Consider the following 19972-nt stretch of genomic DNA (forward strand, 5'->3'; position numbering starts at 1 on the left):
AAAATTAGTATAAATGTTTAAATACATATGTGTAATTACTGGACTGATGATAGTAAAAGAATGTTATATATCCAGGAGCGCGGCTCGGTGGGAGGATTGAACACAAACACTCCATCACCCCGTATCTCGCAGGAGCACCTGCAGAGGGAGTTGAACAAGCTTGAGGAGCTTTTGATGAGTCAGGACATGTCTCACAAGGTATTGCTGTCAGATGTACCTCACTATATCTGTTAAGAAACAAAAGGTTCTTTATCTACCGTTTTATGCTGTTTTACACAAAGTTTACACTGAACTGTATATTGATAGTTTTGCATTAGATATCTTGTGTTATATTATTATTGTAGTACAAGACACATTATCATTGCAAGCCTGGCAGTATTGGCGATTGCTGCACCCCACTTCTCCCCTCAACTTGCGGTGTTGCCACATTGTCATATTAGCTGATTCTTAATGAGGCAACTCGGCGACGTTGCACTTTGTTCCAGTTGTTTAGTTCTTCAGCATTACAATTACGTTTTGATTTTACCATTATTTTTTGCTCATGTTCTGTGTTGTAGTGTAAACACGTGTTAATTTAAATCGTGAAGGCATAGGATTTAGGAATGTAGATGAAAAGTAGTAAAGATCACTCGATTGTTGAATTCAATCAGCTATCCTATCACTAGTTACAGCTGGCAATACCGCGTCATAACCCAGGCTTGTATTGTGTCTTTTACAGTATTTTGTTTGATTAACAATATTATTGTATAAATTTTATGTAGTTTTTTGATCTGGCATTCTGCAACCATGACAAGTTGTTCTATACGGCTGAGTTATTTATATTCCCCAATCTAAATGGTTTTATTTTTTATAGGATATAAATGTATTGTAAATATATGCGGTCTATACAGGACTTTTTAAGAATTAAATGAGATATGTACTTGAAATTTTACATGCAACTTTCGCTTAGGCTATTGAACGACATGTGGGTCTCGCGTACTCCTACTTTGTAATCAGTAATACAAGTCTACAGAACACAGTGAGATAAATCCCTTACCGCTTAGATTGTCATAAAGATGACATTGCTGGTTAAATGAGAATGTTCAAACTTTGTATGAAACTAACCAATCGAATAAAGTAACTGATTATGATAATGAAACTAAATCGGATGATATTCTGACAACATAGAGTGAAACATCAACTTAAGATGTTGACTGAGGTTTTGCAGAGTAATTTTTCACATTAACACGTTCGCTGCTAAAAATTAAGTAATGTATGTTGCTAGAGGCTAATTTTTTTTTATTAGTATTCACTTACCAATTTAGTTGTTGTGACACGGGTTGGTACAGAAAGGTCATCAAACACCAAAAGAGCCGAATTTCGCCATTTTGAAAACGTGCAGTAGATCTACCGCACACGCTCCTGGGGCCAGTCTCTCTTCGAAACGCGCACCGTTTTCCTTATTGTTTTTGAAAAACAGACCACTAACGATTGTTTATAATAATACTGGGAACAAATCACTTAGTATAACTAAAAATATATTGATAAAAAACACTAAAAACTACTATTTACAACCCAACCATCCTCCCCAAGGTACGCTTCATTAGTCATGGAATTGGTCAAAACAATGTGGGACACACAACCCAGGCTGTCCATCACATTCTAAACACTGCCACATCACGTATTTCTTTCTGCCATTTGCATAGCAAACTCTGCACCTCTTTTGTTTACTTCTCTTTCCACAAGCCACTTTTTCTGTAATCCGTGAGGGTACATGGGGGACGCGGCGGCGCTTCAGAGGTCGAGGAGGCTCGGGAACGTCCGGGAGTAGCTTGTCAATAACCTCCAGACGGAAGTCGTTCAATGGCATTTTGTTTTCTCCACTTGATGTGCGAACTTCGTTATAGAGATAGTGTGCATTCACTAACATCATCTGAATTACGTGGACAAAAATCTTTTTATACCACCGCAGTGTTTTCCTTTCGCAAGGATAATATGACATCATTTGGTCACTGCGGTCCACGCCTTTCATAAAATGGTTGTATTGAACAATTGGTAGTGGTTTTAGTCTCTCCAAACCACCTCGATTAATTGAATTCACCATGTCATTTTCAAATTCAGTGGATATGTAAGAGACAACGCGTTTGTCTTTCCATTTGGCGACAACAACACTTTCGGCGTAGCGGGCGATGGTTTCACCCTTTTTCAGGGTTGCCGATTTGACTTCAGGAGATACGTATTTTCTGTCCAGCCGAAGAGTTCCAGTGCAATATGTATTCCTACGGAGCAGGCTTGAGGCAAGAGTAAAACTATTATAATAATTATCCATAAATAAACTGTGGCCACAATTGAGTTTCCCTTGCATCAGCTTCAATACAACATTGGCTGCATGCCCCTTACCACCGTAATCATCTAAAACTCCGCAATACATAAAAAAACGAAGTATTAGGCCATGGGGGTCACACAAACTGTACAGTTTGATGCCGTACTTATGGCGTTTCCCTTTTATATATTGCCTAAAGTACAACCGTCCCCTCCATAAAACCATTCCCTCGTCAATGCACAACTTTTTTTGAGGATAATAAATTGAGTCCATTTTATTGTTGAAGTAGTCAATTAGAAACTGTACTTTAGAAGCTCTGTTGTTTGGGTTAGGGTACCTTTCAAAATTAATGCATCGCAAAATAAGCATGAATTTGGGGAAGCACGTTGAAAACAGCTTACAAGTTTTCCAATAGTCTTGTATTCGGGGTAATTGTAATATTCCCATGTGCAGCAATAGGCCAATAAAACATTTGAGATCCTCCACGGTAATGTCTTTCCATTTATGGATTCGTGAGCCTGGGGTTGTAGTAGGTCCACAGAATAACTCCAACGCGTATCTATTCGTAGTAGCCACAATGCCCTCCAAAAAAATCACATCCACCAGCAACAAGAAAAAATTGATTGGGGTAATCTCATTAGGCAAAGGGACTAAAAACTTTTCCTCTTTTGTAAACGGTACATCTTTCATACCTATAGTTTGAGGACTCCATTGTGGTGGTCTTACGTCATAGTCTGGGTCTTCGACCTCTGACTCATCAGTCTCGTATTGTTCATCGTCGAGGTCCGGAGCATAACCAGGGACACCAGGGTCGTCTTCATAATCAGAATCACTATTAGCCACAAACTGACGTCTATTCTGGATTCCACTAGTTCCAGGAGGCAAATCCATGTCTATTGTATTATAAGAATAACACTAAACACACAACAAAAACGGTAAAATTTGAAGTAGTCTAAAAACTAACCACAAAACGCTAACTGAGAACGGCGACCACAAAAACGCGGGAAAAGTATATCCCCACGAGCGGCAAAACGGACAACCATACACGACGAGTGCTGAGAGCACACTGACTGGGTTTCTAAACAATGGCGCTGTGCAGTAGATCTACGTCATGCGCGCCTGGCGCGAGGCAGCCGTGCAGTAGATCTACCGCAACCGCATTGAACGTGTTAAAGAATAAAAATTGTCTGATGAAATTAAGAAACACAATGAAGTATTGTAAAAAAGCTCGCTGCACTGAGAGAAGACGATACTTGTTATTGAAGCAATTCTACATGATATAACATTTATTTTTTTGTAAACTGTTGGCCGTTTTTGCAGGGAGAATTGGAGAAGAAAGATGCAGAGATAAAGAGGCTGACTGCCAAGCTCTCTGAGATGGAAGCAGGAGCAAAGGCACTGACAGAGCGGGAAATTAGGCTCAAGAAAGAGGTACAGGAGAAGACCAAGAGCAGGCAACAGCTCAGGTAGGCTATGTAACTTTCACTAAAGGATTTGTCTTTAACACATTGGCCTAGCATTATGGAACATACTCATGATGCTTGTCTAGACTCAAACTTATGATCAAACAGCCATTTCATGGTATCTGTAACTTCAGTCATTTTTTTGTCATTAGAATGTTTGGAATGGACTAAATTAATAAGAAGAGTCAAAAGATACATAGACATATATTTTGAAGTTTTTTAAATTTTGATAAGGGATAAAAACAAGGAAGTAAAATACCAATATCAGTACTGTTTGATATTGTGGTATATTTTATAAACAAATATAAATTTAAAAATTTGTGAAAATTTACTTTTAAACTTTAATTACACTTCCACTCACATTTCATTTGGTTTATGGCTCAGTAGCAAAAATCAATATGGATAATACTTTGATACAACAGAAAAATGTATCAGAATATTGCTAAAGTTGAAAACTCATGACTTGGCTAAAGATTGATTAACACAATGCGTCCGGTGCAGTCACACTAATGGTGATTGGTGGTCACTGGTGACCGTTTATAGTTTATAGCCTATTTATATATGATTGCATTCTTGCAGTAAAAATATAAAATCAAGTTTATATTTTTGGATACTAGAGCAAAAACCTTCGCTTCACTCAAAATAACCATTCATGTGACATGTTTAACTGTATGAATAAATATAAAAAAATTACCATTAACTTCTTAATCTCAGATCACGATTGGACACATTCTGCTCCTCTATATTTTGTTGGCCATGACTAAATAAATAGTAAAATGCACAATTTATTCAAGCCATCCACCTGATTTGGTGACAGGTTGAAGGTTACAGTGTCAGATTACTACTGCAGCTATATTAGAAAATGTAGTAATAACTATGATGGATTTGTTAACAGTTTGGTAATGGAAGAGTATGAGAAGACAATATCTCAGTTGGTGGCCCAGAAAGAGGAAGAAAAGAAAGAGTCTGAAGTGCAAAAAGAATTGTTGATGAAGGAAAGGGATACTGCAATGCAGCACTTGAACAACATGGAGATAGCTTTCAATGATGTGCATCAGTAAGTTATGACAGTTTGAATTTATTTAATAGCGTTTAGCTTTACAAGTGACTTGTTAGTTTTAAAGCTTCATGTTTTTTGTCTTCAAAATTCATTAAAATTGATTTTTCTGTAGAAAATATGAACGCAGTAAAACTGTGATTGAGGGGATGAAAGCAAATGAAGATGTTTTGAAAAGGAGTTTGGCCGAATATGATGAAGCAATAAAAACAGCCAATTCAAAATACGAATCATTGAAAAATCACGCCATCCGCCAACTAGAAACGTAAGTACTGAAACTTTTATTTTGATATTGTAAAAATTACAGAAGAGAATTTTATTTTATTTGGATTTTTGAATGTCAAAAAAGAGGTACAAACCGTATTAATTTTGGGACATTCACTAAAGCTCTTCTCTGAGAGTTGTTTTAGTACACTCTGAATAGCATGGGTGTACTTCTTACTCACACTCCCTATGCCATTTTAGGTACTATCTGGTTAAGAGAGCACACAGGTTAACTGCTGCTTGCCACATATGAGACTAAAGTTTAAAATTTTGATATATATGTATATTATCTCCACATATATGTATATGGAACTTTTCTCAAATCTACAAATGTTTTTCACTTCAGAAACTAAGATTTTAGTGTTATTGATAAAAATATGATTATCCATTGGTACTAATGGTTTATAATTTATATTCAATTCAGACATTCCTATGTAAGAAACTTGTATCAGCCTTTGCTTTGCACACACAGATTTTATCAATTTTTTCATTTAACAAAGTAATGCAGGAGCTATTAGTGTAGGGTCATGTCCAGTGTATTGTTGAATAGAGAACTACAGCTACACTGGAATGTTTAAATTCTTTATTGTCATAATTTACATAATATACATTCTTTTAAACAGCATAGCTGGAAGAACAGGTGACATTGTCAATGTATGAAATAGAACTTAACAATGATGAAATGATTAAACATGTATAATTAAATTATAAAAGTCATAAAAATAAAATGTATACAGATATGTATTTATATTCATAATGTTATGAAATTATTGTATCAAATAGAATAATATTTTTAATTTTATCATATCTGAAACTTTTATTTTAAATTCATTTCTTTTTGGATTGATTTAAATCTAGTAGGCAATTTATTGTATAATTGTCTTCCAACATACTGTGGTAAACGCTTAAACAAACAAAAGTCTATGGATTGGAAAGTGCAATATGTCTATATTTCTTGTATTATAGTTATGGTTATAGTGTTTTACAAAAAAGAACTTGAAATTCTGACTTACTAACAATAGACATCTCAACACATAAACAGATTTAACCCTTTTAGGACCAGACCAAAATTTGACATGTGCAATGAAAATGTTTGCGTTTTTCTGGCCATGCTCCAAGAACTGTGCATATTAAAAATTTGCGATTTTTCAAGCGTTTGAGAGAAAAATCATATCTTCAGAACTAATTACTGTACAGATTTGTTTTTAGGCTTAAAATGTTTATAATTAAATTGTTCATTGTGAAAAAATAAATTTAAGTCATTATATAGCAAAAAAAAATTTGATTTATCTGTTTAGCAAATAAAAAAAAAGAAAAGAAAATTTAAAAAATTGAGTTTCATCTTCAATAACTACCAAAAATAAGAATAAATTATCCGTGGTAAATGGTATTTATTAGTTCTACATGTAATTCTCTATAACTGTACAAAATTTGAAAGCCCTGGAATAAAAAATAAAAAGTTTGTAAATGAATTAAATTTTTCTGTAACACTGGTTAAAACACACTTTTCAGCATTAGCTTAACATACAAAACCTTATAGGCTACTAAGGATATTATTCGGTACTTTGGGATTATACCGACCACACCAGTATGAAGAACACAAAAATATACATTTATAGAAACAAACATGATAGAAAGAAAAAAACAACTCTTTAATTACAAACTTACAACGATTATCAATTGTTGGTGGGGTCAGATTCCGTTATATGCCCCCAACGCTTAAACTTTTTTCAATGAACTTAGAACGTTATAAAACGATGTAGTTGAGTAACAGAACTAACATTCCATCAATCAACAAGCATTTCCAGGTATTGTGATCAGTATTGTTGTCGCTGTTATCTTATCTTTCTCGAGAATCCCGATTACGGCAGGCCGTGCGGCATCACATGATTATTTAAGTTTTTTTGCTCGGTACATAAAAACAAATTTTGTGTGTTTTTTTCAATAAAGAGTTTAGTTTTTGTTTGTTTTTGTTGAATTTTTGTGTTTGTAGAAATGTAGGGGTAAAAACACGGAAGTACAACAAAGCGACGCACTAGCTGAACGGGCGGCGAGACTCTGCAATCACGTTATCTACTAGACCGCTCGACTTTGACCTCTGTCTGAGGATGGGGAGGGGTTTGCAATAAGACAATTCCTGTTTTATATTGACGAAATATTGTTCTACGCTAATCTAGTAATCAGTAGAAGCAAAATGTCAAATAACAATTCATGTCTGGGTGTCGTCGGTATAATCCCAAAGTACCCTGACAACATTACGATGCAACATGGCCGTAAAATATTTTTTTCACCAAGCTGACGATTCCAAAGACGTTTACAATTTGATATCATAGTAAGAAACATACATAAGTAAGAAAAATAGTATATTTATTCCATATAGAAGATTAAAATATCTCTTAAAAAATATGAAAAGTCCCGCCCGCGATAAATAAGACGACTGGTCCTTTTCGCATAGTACGCCACCGGCGATAAATTAGACAGTTGGTCCTTAAAGGGTTAAATCTTTATAAATATTTATTTTTCAGTTTTTAAATTGTATTACATACTGTGTGAACTGAAATTAGGAATTCTCATTTTTAAGTCTGCACTTTCTTGACTGACATGTATAGCTCTTTGTAGATCTTTAAAAATAGTATGTTTTCAAAAGTTACAAGGTATTTAGAAATGTTTAGTTTTAATTACTAAACCACATTTCTGTTTTGACATTTAGTAAATAATATAACTTCTTAAAACATAAAATGTTTGCAATGAACTAGTTAGGGATGCTGAAATACTTGTAAGTATGTAATAAAGTTAAGATCAATTAGAGAATGGACTGTTGCCTTGATATTTGCTAATATATTTAATTGAAGACTGTTGGTATCAGGCTCCTTTGTTACCTTAGGATGATCCTGGGTCTTTCACCATTACAAGGCTCCATGCCATATATCCAAGTTATCCTCAACTCATGTCCAAGTAGCAGGATTACGGGACAATGTCATCTGTCCCAATTTTCAAACACTTCTAATAAACAAAATTTCACATTGTGTATTCATAATGAATTTTATGATTATGAATTTTGTGTATTCATAATGAATTTTAATGTTTTCTCCTCCCCACTACTACCACTGATCATTGTTGAGTTGCAGATACATAAATTTGACTGTTATAAGTTCGGCCAACATCTTAATCTGCAATAGGAATTAAAATAGTTTTTTAATGTAAAGGTGATATTGTGTAATACATGATTTTAATATAGTTTTTCATTGAACCTGATACAGAAATCCATTTTTAAATATCTTTATTTGTTTATCAATACTTCTAGGAATAATAAAAATGTAATTAATGACATGGTGAATCCCGTTGATTGTTTCTCGAATCCGAATCTTGTTGAAAATCCGGTGGCTATGAAATTTGGGTTCGACCCATGACTATAATTCCAATTTAGTGGATCCAAGTTGGCGGCAGAAAATATGAACTTAATCAAAATTAAATACGTGCTAATCAACATTGATCAGCAAAAACTGGAATCAATATTTGATGGTGATTGAGTTTTATTATATCAGATAACCTTTTCAGTGTTAAATCCTAGGATACTGTTGACGTCACTCAGCAGCATGTCCAATAAAATCATGACTCAGTCAAAATTCACGGGAAAGGAGAAATGAAATTTCTATCATAATGCATTTGTGATCCATAAATATTTAATTGAATGCTTGTAAAACATTTTAGAACTGCTAACTACCTATTATTCCAAGCTCATTTATAACATTTCTTTGGATCCTCCAGGAAAGTGTTGGCAGATATTTATTTTTTTCTTAGTTTTGTTGGTTAAAGAGTGCAAAAGCCAGGTTTTAATTGAGATTAGGTTGATAGGGAGAGGAGCAGACTAGCCTTTACCTAACTAGAGGATTACACTCTTCTACTTGAAGTAGACACCTAGGTTGAAATCTAATGGAGTACTTCTTGCCCATTGAGTACTTTGTCGAACACAGAAAGAGAGAATACTGGTTTTCTATGTTCAAGTATTCATTGCTGATTAAGTGTTTTCATAAATAAAGATTTTATTCTTTCACTGATGTCTATTTAACACATTATTGCTTATATATTTTTTTCTTTTCATATTAAATATTTTCCAACCATGAACAATAAGTTATCTTGGTTCAATTTGTTTTCAGGGCTAATCAAGAATTAGATCTGATACGTCGCTCACACCAAGTGGAACAAGCAAAACTGAAAGCCATGCTGAAGAAGGCAGAAGTCAGAGTGACCTCACTGGAAGAATCTCTTGAGCAGAAGTCCAAGGAGAATCAGGAGTTGGCAGCTATCTGCGACGAACTGATCAACAAAGTGGGCAGTGGTACCAACTGAACAGTACCAACATTCCGCGGCAGCCAGCAGTGATGTGTCCGATCTAGTCTACCGCGTCCAAGCTTGTACTTAGAAGTTAACTGCTCGCTTGTAATATTCTTGAGTGATCTGTCGTCTAATATTGCCTGCTAGTTGGACAGAAAAGTGCAATGCAGACATGTGCAAAAGTTTCCAATTGTGTATAGAAGTGTATAATTTTTAGCTGCTGTACAGAGTTGTTAGGTGGTGGTCTCCTAAGTAAGGTTGTGTCACTTGGCATTTTCTTGCGCTGGCAACAAAATATTTTTATATGTATTGATTCATATTATTGTAATTTTGTATAAACACATACTTATTAAATAATAATACCTAATGTTTGTAATAATTTTATTGAGTATTTAGTAAGCTGATATTATACAGTTCTTTTTTATTATTTTGTTTGTGATCCTTTTTGAAACCAATCCCCTTTAATAACATGCAAGGTATGATTTTTCTATATGTATATACAGTAATAAATTATATTCAGTTTTACAGAAGTAATAGTAGTCTCTTTATTAAGTCTTGTGTTTTTGATGACCCTAAATCAAAAATGTCACAAGCAGTTGATTAGAACAAAACAAATGTATTATGTATTACACTCTTCAAAAATTCATTCTTCATTATTGAAGAGTATCAGTACACTTGTACTTGGACAAAGATAAGTCTGATTTCACTTCTAAGTAGAACTGGAACTGCAATTCTTCATGGAAGTATATTTTTTATTGTCTTGAAGCTGTTTGAATGAAAATTTTGTTTGACTATATCTGTTTTCTGTTATATTTGAATTGTCTTAAAAACTCATTATTCTTTGTGCTACAGATTGGGCAAAACATGTGACACTTGAGTTACACTTACAAAGCAACAGTACCTGAATTAAATGTTTCTTTCTTCTTTCCAACTATTTTTAACAAAATACAAATTAGTACAGAGAGTAAAAATGGCCATTGAAGTACCTCTGGATGCTGAATGTCCTCAAATGTATCGCTTCTGAAACTCACATGTATCTCAAAAAAGAGTAGTTGGACTTGTCGGGCGCCAATGTCCATGGAGGAAAGGATTCAAAGATCTTTTACCACTTTAAATTTTATTCTTGGTATCTGTTGTCCTTTGTGAATGGATCACCCACATGTTGGGATTCTTGTATCACGTAAAGATAGAAACTGTCAATAATTGTAATTTAAATATTTATAAAGAAACTGTAGATACAAATATTATGACTCTTTAAAAAAAAATAGTAGAAAGTGTATCAGAAATGTGATACAAGCGTGCAAAGGACTTATGAAGATATAAAAAACAATCAAAAGTATTATAATATAATTTCAAAAAGTGTTTGGAAAATAATCAGTGGCAAAAGAAAAGTTTCTTCCACCGACAAAACTTAAAATTAACGATTAACTCAATGGAGACCTTGAAGTGGTGGCTAATAAGATAAAATCTATTTTTCTAATAATTGGCGGACAATGGACATCCTAACATCTCACAACTCAAACAATAAATACTTCTAGATGGCACATTGGACTCTATATTGTTGGGACTTATTCTCATAGAGGACTGACTCAGCTAAGGTTCCTATGGCATACACCTAAATAGCAGAGTTGACTGGGAACGACCATGTGGACAGTGTTTGTACAAAAGTTCTTCGAACAGGTATGTCTAGAGGAAACTCTCCAAGTTCTGCATAAGACAAGTACTAAAAGCCGCTTATTTTAGCCATAGTTAAATAAATGGAATATTAAGTATAAATGACTATACTAATCGATATAAAAAAATGGGGTCCACTTAATCATACTCTACCCAAATATTCACGCTTACATGATACGACTACTTTTAAATAGCTCGTTTTTAATACATAAAAATAGTTGTTGTCAATCGACTAACTTTTTTTCTTTGGGTCAATAGTTGTGAGTAGTCGACTAAACCACTAATATTTAGTTGTAGACTAGCCTATATGATAGGGTATCATATAGAACTACTGCTACAAAAAGGGGTAGACGTGCGATAAGCAAAACCGGTTTTTATATCATCAATACTTAATATTCATTTATCAAATACGTGCTTATAAAGCATATCAACTTATCTATAGTTATAATAACCAAATATATTTTATATTAAATCTTCCCACGCGGAATTTATCTTTCAATTTTGACTCATAACGCAGTAATTAGCTTTAAATTTTTTTTACATTTTACCAACTCTTATTTTATTTTTTTAGTTTATTGGTGGTTATTAGGAATAAAAAATAAATACAGTAATCACAAAATACTTCAGACCCCCTATATTTTTTTAACAAATTTTCAATATTTTACAAAAAAATCGTCAGGATTCACCATTGCATAGAACAATATAGGCCTATAACGACAACACAAATAAAGTAATAACAAAATAAAAAGATAATATATATGCTAAATACAACAGGAACACGAACAGTAAATAAGGAAATTTGGCAAAACAGCGTTAAAAAATAAAATATGCTGTTGCTGGATATATCCGTTTTCCGCGTAATGGTTCGCTGCTGACTGAGGCTTAAATCACGCCATGAGGGACCAATGCCACGCCTTCCCACCACTGCGACGCGCCAATGAGGTTCAAACTGTAACATCCTGCTTTATTCGGAACAAGTATTTAACATCTCTCTTGAACTCTAGCGGATTCCTCGGGAACTACAATTTATTAACATTAACACAGAATAAACTTTGAAGGACATATCCGTTTGATGCGTTTCGGTCTAAGTTAGGCCTAACGGATGATATCCGTTTGCCACGTGGGAAGGGTTAAAATAATTAATATAGTGCTCATAGTGATAATCTTGTAAATAATAAATGAGCTCTAAAAAAAAACAAAAAAAAAAAAAAAAAAAAATAAAAAAAAAAAACATTCAAACAAACAATCAGAATTGGAAATAGGAATAAATAGACTCTCATAAATAATTATGAAACTATAACAAACATTTATAACAGGAAATACGAATTATGCGTAATTATTTATATTTTCACCCGGTCCCCCACCCCCCCCCCCCCCCACCCCCCCCCCCCCCCACCCCCCCCCCCCCCCACCCCCCCCCCCCCCCACCCCCCCCCCCCCCCACCCCCCCCCCCCCAGAAGTATGTGTATTTGTACATAAATAATTTCTTGATTAAGGCAAAATCAACTATGGTACTAAAATATACCGTTGCTGGAGTAAATTACAATGGCCATTCGTGACATATTGTTGCAACAAGGGCAAAATTCAATGTTGGCAATCAAAATATAATTCACTTGAACCACAAGTGCTTATACATGTGCAAAGCCCCACGAAATTGTGTGTGAATCCATGGGTAATTGCTAGTAATTTCATAAGGTTTAAAGTGTGTAAAAACATGAGGGAAGCCCATTCAATTCAGTTCGTCGGTTAAGAGATAAACATTTTTTTACCATTCACTCTATTAAGAAAGAAATCTCTTATTGCTTTTATCTTAGAATTTACCAGATCAGTGACATTAAGGGTGTGTTTTGAGGGAAGATATTAGGCTAATAATACAACTACTCCCAAATTAAAAAAAAAAACTTGATTGAAGAGCACAGGTTTGAATCCCCAGAAATGTGAATACAATCATTTGCCACTCCTTATGTGCCAACCCCTTGAAGAGAGGACAATTTGCTGGATACCATAAAAAACATTAGTTTTATCCTAAATTGATTTGGAGCTTTTATTTTTAACTTTAAATATTGACCAATCATTCATTCATTTCATATTCAATTTATTTTGATATTTTTCAGAATCTCTGTGTTCTCGAAACCAATATTACATGTAAGATTGTATTGTGTTTGTTGTTAGGGAAATGTTCTATGCACTTGCCTGGACAACGAATGGTAAACATACATTTTTAGTGACTGGTGGAATCCGATACACAACTTCATTTTATACATCCTGCTGAAGGCATTGCGTTCTTCTGCAGGAACATCAAAGTCATTAAGTACAAAAACCACATAAATAGTCTTCTGTTCCATCCTAAACACTGGAATCTATTGATATGTAAGTATAAAATATTTTTGTACTAGATCACACGAGTTCAAATACTTGTACTTCATCTGTATAGTGCAGTTTTAGAATACTTAGAGATTAAATTATCTCACTGGACCAATCAAATGCATTCTGGATAGTTATGTCTCGATACTAGATTTAACATTTTACCAGGCTTGTTGTGACATGTTCAGGTGGAGGAAGTCATGGAGAAATCCATATCTGCAACATTGGTAACCCAATTCCACCAGAATACGAGAATGAACTTCAATGTTATGCAGAGTTTCTCTACCAATAGTGAGATATTCAGCATGAGCTACTGCCCTGTGAACAACATGCTTCTTACTGGCTGCAACGATGGACTACAGGGCTGGTGCTTCCCTGATCCAATTGAAGACATCAAGCATCCAATGTGAGTAACAGACAACTACATAGACTATCACATTATGAAATCAATATCTCTTGGAAGTGGATAGTATTTTATTTACCTTTCACTGATCTCAAAAACTCATTGTTTTTCTGTCAAATTTGGAAAACTGTTTAATCATTGATTAAAGATGACCACCCCTATATTGAATCATGTAAGTTGTATCACTAATTACTAGACCTGCCAAACTATTAATGAGGATAATATTAATTACTTTTGTTTGAAATCAAGTTATTGTCACCAACAGATATTTACATGTAAATTGTAACAGGGAAAGCAGATGTAATTCATATACTGTACTAGCCAACAGAAAGTAATTGGTGTTTCACTCTTATTAAGAGCTACTTTTTAAAGGACAACTGAAATCCCTGAAAATATTTGCTAATTGTTGTCAGAGTCAACATCACTTTCATTTTTATTTAACTGTGTTTGTCATGGTTCAGCTCAACGGACAGTAATGGGTCCCATTATGATTTTATTTTACATAACGAACCTATCAAAACCGAAGCTTAACTCAGCAACATACACGTAATACATACAGTTTAGGATCCGAGATCCGTTGAATAAGGATGTAACTAGGTTTTCCTTGAAAATTATTGAGGAATTTCTTCTATAGAAGAAATATATAAGCTACACAATCTTTTGTGGAGGTTGAAATGGGAGGGTAGGTAACAAAAGAGTTTAAAATATCAAACAAATTTTTCGAAGATCATATTTTTCTTAGCTTGACTCACTTAAAACCCTACTATCAGACACTTAAACAATAGTTAATTCACCATCAGACTAATAGTTAAAGAGATTGATTGAGTCACTACTTTCAGCCAAAAAGTTGGTCTGTAGTTTGCTATTGGAGTTTTAACATTTATTTATGTGACTGGTAGTTCGTTTTGAATGTGCCATGTTACAAAAATATATAAAGAGAGTACAAAATTATTGTTTCATAGTTATATACAATAATTACCCTTTTGGTATTCTCTCATTTCGACCTATACCTAAACTTGTGTGGCTGATGATCTATTTCTTTATTAGGAAATATTTCTTTATTGAATTCAAGACAAACAAAGTTGTGTGCTTATACAATGCAAATTGGCTCTTGGCTTTTATACTATTACGATAGCAACCTTGTCTGTTCAGTGTATAATGGAAATGTTTGTAACCTAATCTAGTGCGATGATTGGATCAAAATATTGCACTATTTAATAAAAAAAAAAAACTATTAATACATTTATAAAAATCTAATGTCTCATTCTTAGATTTTGGCAAACAAGATGAAGTTTTGTCGGGCACTTTCAATTTAGTCTGCAATAAAAATTTCAGATGGGGTAATTGAAGTCTCTGTTACTTTAGACTCCGAACATAAACTTTCTTAACCCTTCTTCTCAGAAATAGCTATAACTATTAGTATCCTACATTTCTCTAACAATACCGTATTCTCCGAGTTCAGTTTGACAAACAAATTCTGTCTGTTATTTTCTTGTCACTGTCACCTTCATCTTCAAACGAATATATGATGTACGAGACAACAAAACAACAAGCAACCTCAGCAGATGAACTATTCAATTCACGCACTGCTGCAATCTGCATTAGAGTATAGCTGGCTTCAACCATTTACTTCTGATTATCAACATTATTATTACATAATGACTCAAATAATTCAATCTTACTACTAACTTAAAATTATTATTTTTATTTAACAAATATCATTTTTTATTTTTAATAAAATGTACAATTGGTACAACACGTTATACTAAAAACATTGTGTGATTACAGAAAAATATATATGTACTATGACAAATTTCTTTTCATCGTCATTCATATAGATTTTTGTTCGCTAAAAGGGTAATCGTCCTGTTTAACTTTATTGAACTTCTTAACTTAGAAAATTGTTGACTGTTTAATGCCAAACTATGTTTTAACTATCACAGAAATGTTCAACAGTGTATTTTTCTGTATTAAGTTGAATAAATTTTGATAATGTAAATTGTAAGTCATTAATATTTTTAGTAAACAATCAAAACTTCATTCTTTGATAACACATTCACTTCAGAGTTTAGTCATTAAGATATTCAGGAGAACAGTCCTTCTTGTTGTTGTAGTATTACTCTCTCTTAGACTGAAGATTTCAGTTGCAGAATTTGATTTTAAGCAATACATAAGGTAACTTTACATGAGTAAAAATAATTTCAAATGTTCTGTCACATGTCTAATGGATGGAAACTAATTTGGAGAATGCTTAAACCTGATATCTGAATTCCAGACCTGTGACATCGAAGAAGTTCATATTGCCGACTCGTAGTGGCAACAATGATGTGCAAGACCTTGTGGACTCTGTGGAAGTTGTAGGTGACGGAGTGGTGGCAACCAAGTGTGCACTACATGGTGCCATATACCTGTGGAATCTGACTGCTACGCTGGCTTCTGACAGTACAGATGTAAAGCCCACCCATGTGCTACGTTGGAGCGACACCGACAACTATTTCATGTTTATTGGAGTACAAGCAGGTTCAGTTCGCTCACAATTCATATTTTATACTTTGGATTCAAAAACTGTTTACTCCATTGAAGAATGACTATTTTTTTTCTCACCTATTGTATTGAAAATGTTGAATGCTGTAATTCCTTACTTTAGTGTACTAAAAAAATTTCAAGTAATCATCAAATTTTAATGAAATTTTACAGTTTTATCACCTTAAGGCTCCTTTCCGAAGTTTATGGACAACCCTTGAATTGGTGATCAATTGCCCTGAATTGGCAGATTTGAATGGTTTTAAATCTGGTGTTGCGTAAGGAAGCGGCTCTTAAGCATTTGATAGACTGTTTTCCATCTGATGAGTTAACTCATTCCTAAACTCCCATTAACCCTCCATCAGGCGCTTAAAATTAGAAACACCATCAGGCGCTCACGGAGGTTTCCTCCAGGTTAGCGAATAGTGGATATCATATTTGTTTAAATATTCATACGGATTTAATTACAATGTAATATATTCATTTTTAGAAGTTAAATATAAATTACTCTCTTATGTAATGAATTTTTCAAATAAGAAATTCAAAATCTTAAAAAAATGTTATTGTATAGTAACAACATGATTTATTTTAAGGGATAATGCAATTAATTTTTGAATTGTTTAACCTACTGTAATAATATATGGAAATTAACTTAGTTTTTAACTTCTTACAAAAACAACTTACTTCAATTCTTGAGTTATTATACAATGTAATGTCAATTATTACTCTGAAATAAAAATTTATTCTTTACTAAAACTTTTTTTAATACTACACAAAGTTTCAAAACATTTTCCTTCTGGTTATTATAACGACAATGTTCACTCCAAAAACAGTACTGAAATGTTCACTAGCACACGGGTACTGTACTGACAAGTCTCGCGTCTTCATTCTCCATTTCACAAAATTCAAATAAAATATATTGTAACACTTAAAAAGAAACCATCACAGGTCATACATTTAGGCGCACACGGATTATTACTCCATAAAAACTAAATACAATAAGGCGCTCACGGAGATTTCGTCCAAGCACTACAAAACACAACATCGGGCGCTTACGGAGGAATCGTCCAGTCTCGCACGGAAGTAGATGTCATACTGACAGATTTTGACAAAGATAAGCGGGAGGCTATTGGTTTGCTTCCCCGAAAGATGCTCGTGAAGTACACTGTGGGAAACGACTGCCAACATCAGAAAAGTAGTACTATTTTTAATAATAAAAAATACACGGAGGAAAACTCCGTTTAGCGCCCGATGTAGGGTTAATAAGTAAATTAATACTGGTGGTTTTCTTATTTATTTAGTTAAAAAAGTGTTTTGTAAAATTAAAAAAGAGCCGCTTTTTTATAAAATAGTGATAAGTTTCTTACATCTAAAGAAGAGGATATAGTGATGGCAAATTTTCAAAATTCAATTATACTAACCCATATCAACCTAACAACTACAGAATTATATGACTGTCAGCTACAGTCATGGGTTTTCCTGCTGCCCCATTATTGAGCACATAATCGAGAGTAGTTTTCTAAGCCATCTTTTAATTATTTACATGATTTATTCTTTATCAGTATGTTTTTTGTCACATAATAGCACTGTGGTGCTGCCTTTTTCAACTTATATAATATTGCATCATTGTTGAATAGGTTATTGTTAATACTATTTAAAGCTAATAATTCACATCTTAGCTCTGGAGACATTTTAGATTTTCTGTTGTTCTATTTATTCTCAAAATTTCTTGTTCTACCAATATTGAATAATCGGAACTATGCGAAATGGTTGTAAAATAAGCTTACAAAAATAAAAGTATTCATGAAGCTATAAATTATTGTTTAACTTTATCAATGTTTTGCAACTAAACAATTGTTTACATGTATCAATATTCTAATAGAATCATTGTTTATGATAATTGTTGTTTTGTCCTGTAAAATGTATGAAATTTTAAATTAATTACTGTTTATTCGAGTTTAAAATAAAATTGTGTAAGAAAATTGAGATATATGAACAAAACATGATGAGCTACTGTTATAATCAGCTAAATATTTCCTCGCTTAAGTACAAAAAAGAAAATTTATGAATATTCTTTCTTAAATTTTCTATGGATGTTCTCAGAGGCCGGCCTGCTATGCTGTGGAGATGACAAAGGAATGCTGTGGCTCTACGATCTCAATCTGTTGCCTCCTCCCGACCCACAGACCCACATAGCTGTACATGCATCCACTCTCTTACCATGGCCAGAAATCACCGACCGATACACAGAGAAGAAGCGCAAACTGTCTGTCACGACTTACGACATCGTCATTGATAAAGTGGCACTGTCTAGTGACAGGGACTACATCGTTGCCGTTACCAACAATAACATGGTCTGTATTTGGGAAAGAAGCTGAAGATGACCACCATTGTTTTTGTACTTGTGAATAGTCTGTTTTGTGGTAAATGAAAAGGTGATATCAGTCAACCATTGGGGACAACATTGGGGGAAAATGTTTGTTATTTCCTAAATATTACAGTAATTGTATTATCTTCAAATTTTTTACTTTCCAATTAAAATCAACAAGTTGAATAAAGTAAGTGTTGTATTCTATGTTATTTAGTGCTCAAATTATTTTTGTCACATAATAATATTTGATGTAGTTGATTTATTATAAACACTGTATGCAATATTATTTACAAGAAAATATACTTTAAACGACCAGAAGTAAGTTATTACTTTATTGCATTCTATCAATAAATTTCTCAGTTATATCATATTTTACTTGCTCTATTTACTAATATTTTTAATATATTTGTAGGAATTTTAATTGTTACTACATTGGTTGTATTTTATATTAGAGTAAGTCAACAATTATTTAACTGTTTATTACATTGAAATATAACAAAATAGCAATACAATGTGAATTATATACATTTACACATAAAATTCTGAATGTACATGTTGTACATTACTGTTATGAATAATCTTTGTTGTGTTATCATGTTAGTGTTTTTATATTCTTACAATAAATCGTTTTAACAGAATCTGATTATGATATTGCACCATACCTTATAGTGATCTTAGAATATGATACAATTAACAGTTGTGGCTAGTACGTCTGAACCCCCAAGCTAGTGTCAACACAATTAATTTGTACTGAAGAAATTGAATTTACAGCTTCCACCATCTGCTATGAGAGTAAATAGTTAATACTTCCTAATATTAAGCACAAACAATTGTTCTAAACAACATTGACCCTTTGTAAACAAATTTCTGATTAGACCAAAGTAAGAAATAGACTAGGCATTCCTCATAAGGGCTCTGATTTTGTAATTAATTTAATTAAATTGATTCAATAAAACTTGATTAGATATAAATACTATTTAGATTGCACTACCTTGTGTAAAACATAATAGAAAAGGCATCATTTAAGAAAATGCTCAAGAACGAACATGACTTGAATCGGCAGGGTGTAATGGAAACATTTCCACTGAAATGAATGTCATGACACCGTCTTCTCTCCAATTTCTAAAACTTTGCACAATTGATTAAGACTATGTGGCAATGTTTTTGTTGGTTTTTTCCTAAATGTGCCCAACAGCTGAATTAAAAGCAGCTAAC

General features: G+C 33.4%; 2 protein-coding genes across 4 annotated transcripts in view; both read left to right on the forward strand.

Annotated features, from left to right (window-relative positions):
• LOC124352679 overlaps positions 1-9848 on the forward strand; it is a 37292-nt gene extending 27444 nt beyond the window's left edge. For 2 of the 3 annotated variants that reach the window (XM_046802258.1, XM_046802260.1), the window contains 5 exons: positions 76-198; positions 3623-3768; positions 4661-4822; positions 4938-5087; positions 9244-9848. In XM_046802258.1, the coding sequence (XP_046658214.1) occupies positions 76-198; positions 3623-3768; positions 4661-4822; positions 4938-5087; positions 9244-9436 (774 nt within the window). In that variant the 3' untranslated portion in view covers positions 9437-9848. Of the gene's footprint in view, positions 1-75; positions 199-3622; positions 3769-4660; positions 4823-4937; positions 5088-9243 lie in introns of those variants that run through there. The other variant, XR_006921526.1, reaches the window with a different exon arrangement.
• Positions 9849-13249: 3401 nt separating this feature from the next.
• On the forward strand, positions 13250-19395 carry LOC124352681 (leucine-rich repeat and WD repeat-containing protein 1-like). Its single transcript, XM_046802266.1, has 4 exons — positions 13250-13466; positions 13649-13866; positions 16139-16383; positions 18490-19395. Exons 2-4 carry the CDS (start codon positions 13661-13663, stop codon positions 18762-18764), a joined length of 726 nt encoding a protein of 241 aa, XP_046658222.1. The 5' UTR covers positions 13250-13466; positions 13649-13660; the 3' UTR covers positions 18765-19395.
• Positions 19396-19972: the final 577 nt, after the last annotated feature.

This window comes from Homalodisca vitripennis, chromosome 1 (assembly GCF_021130785.1).
Source record: "Homalodisca vitripennis isolate AUS2020 chromosome 1, UT_GWSS_2.1, whole genome shotgun sequence".
Lineage (NCBI taxonomy): Eukaryota > Metazoa > Arthropoda > Insecta > Hemiptera > Cicadellidae > Homalodisca > Homalodisca vitripennis.

Bases quoted from the DNA above. Each gene is read 5' to 3' on its own strand.
- LOC124352681 (XM_046802266.1), top strand. From the start codon at position 13,661: ATGGAGAAATCCATATCTGCAACATTGGTAACCCAATTCCACCAGAAT. The intron at 13,867-16,138 runs GTGAGTAACAGA...TCTGAATTCCAG, and splicing joins GAAGACATCAAGCATCCAAT to ACCTGTGACATCGAAGAAGT. The intron at 16,384-18,489 runs GTTCAGTTCGCT...GGATGTTCTCAG, and splicing joins GTTTATTGGAGTACAAGCAG to AGGCCGGCCTGCTATGCTGT.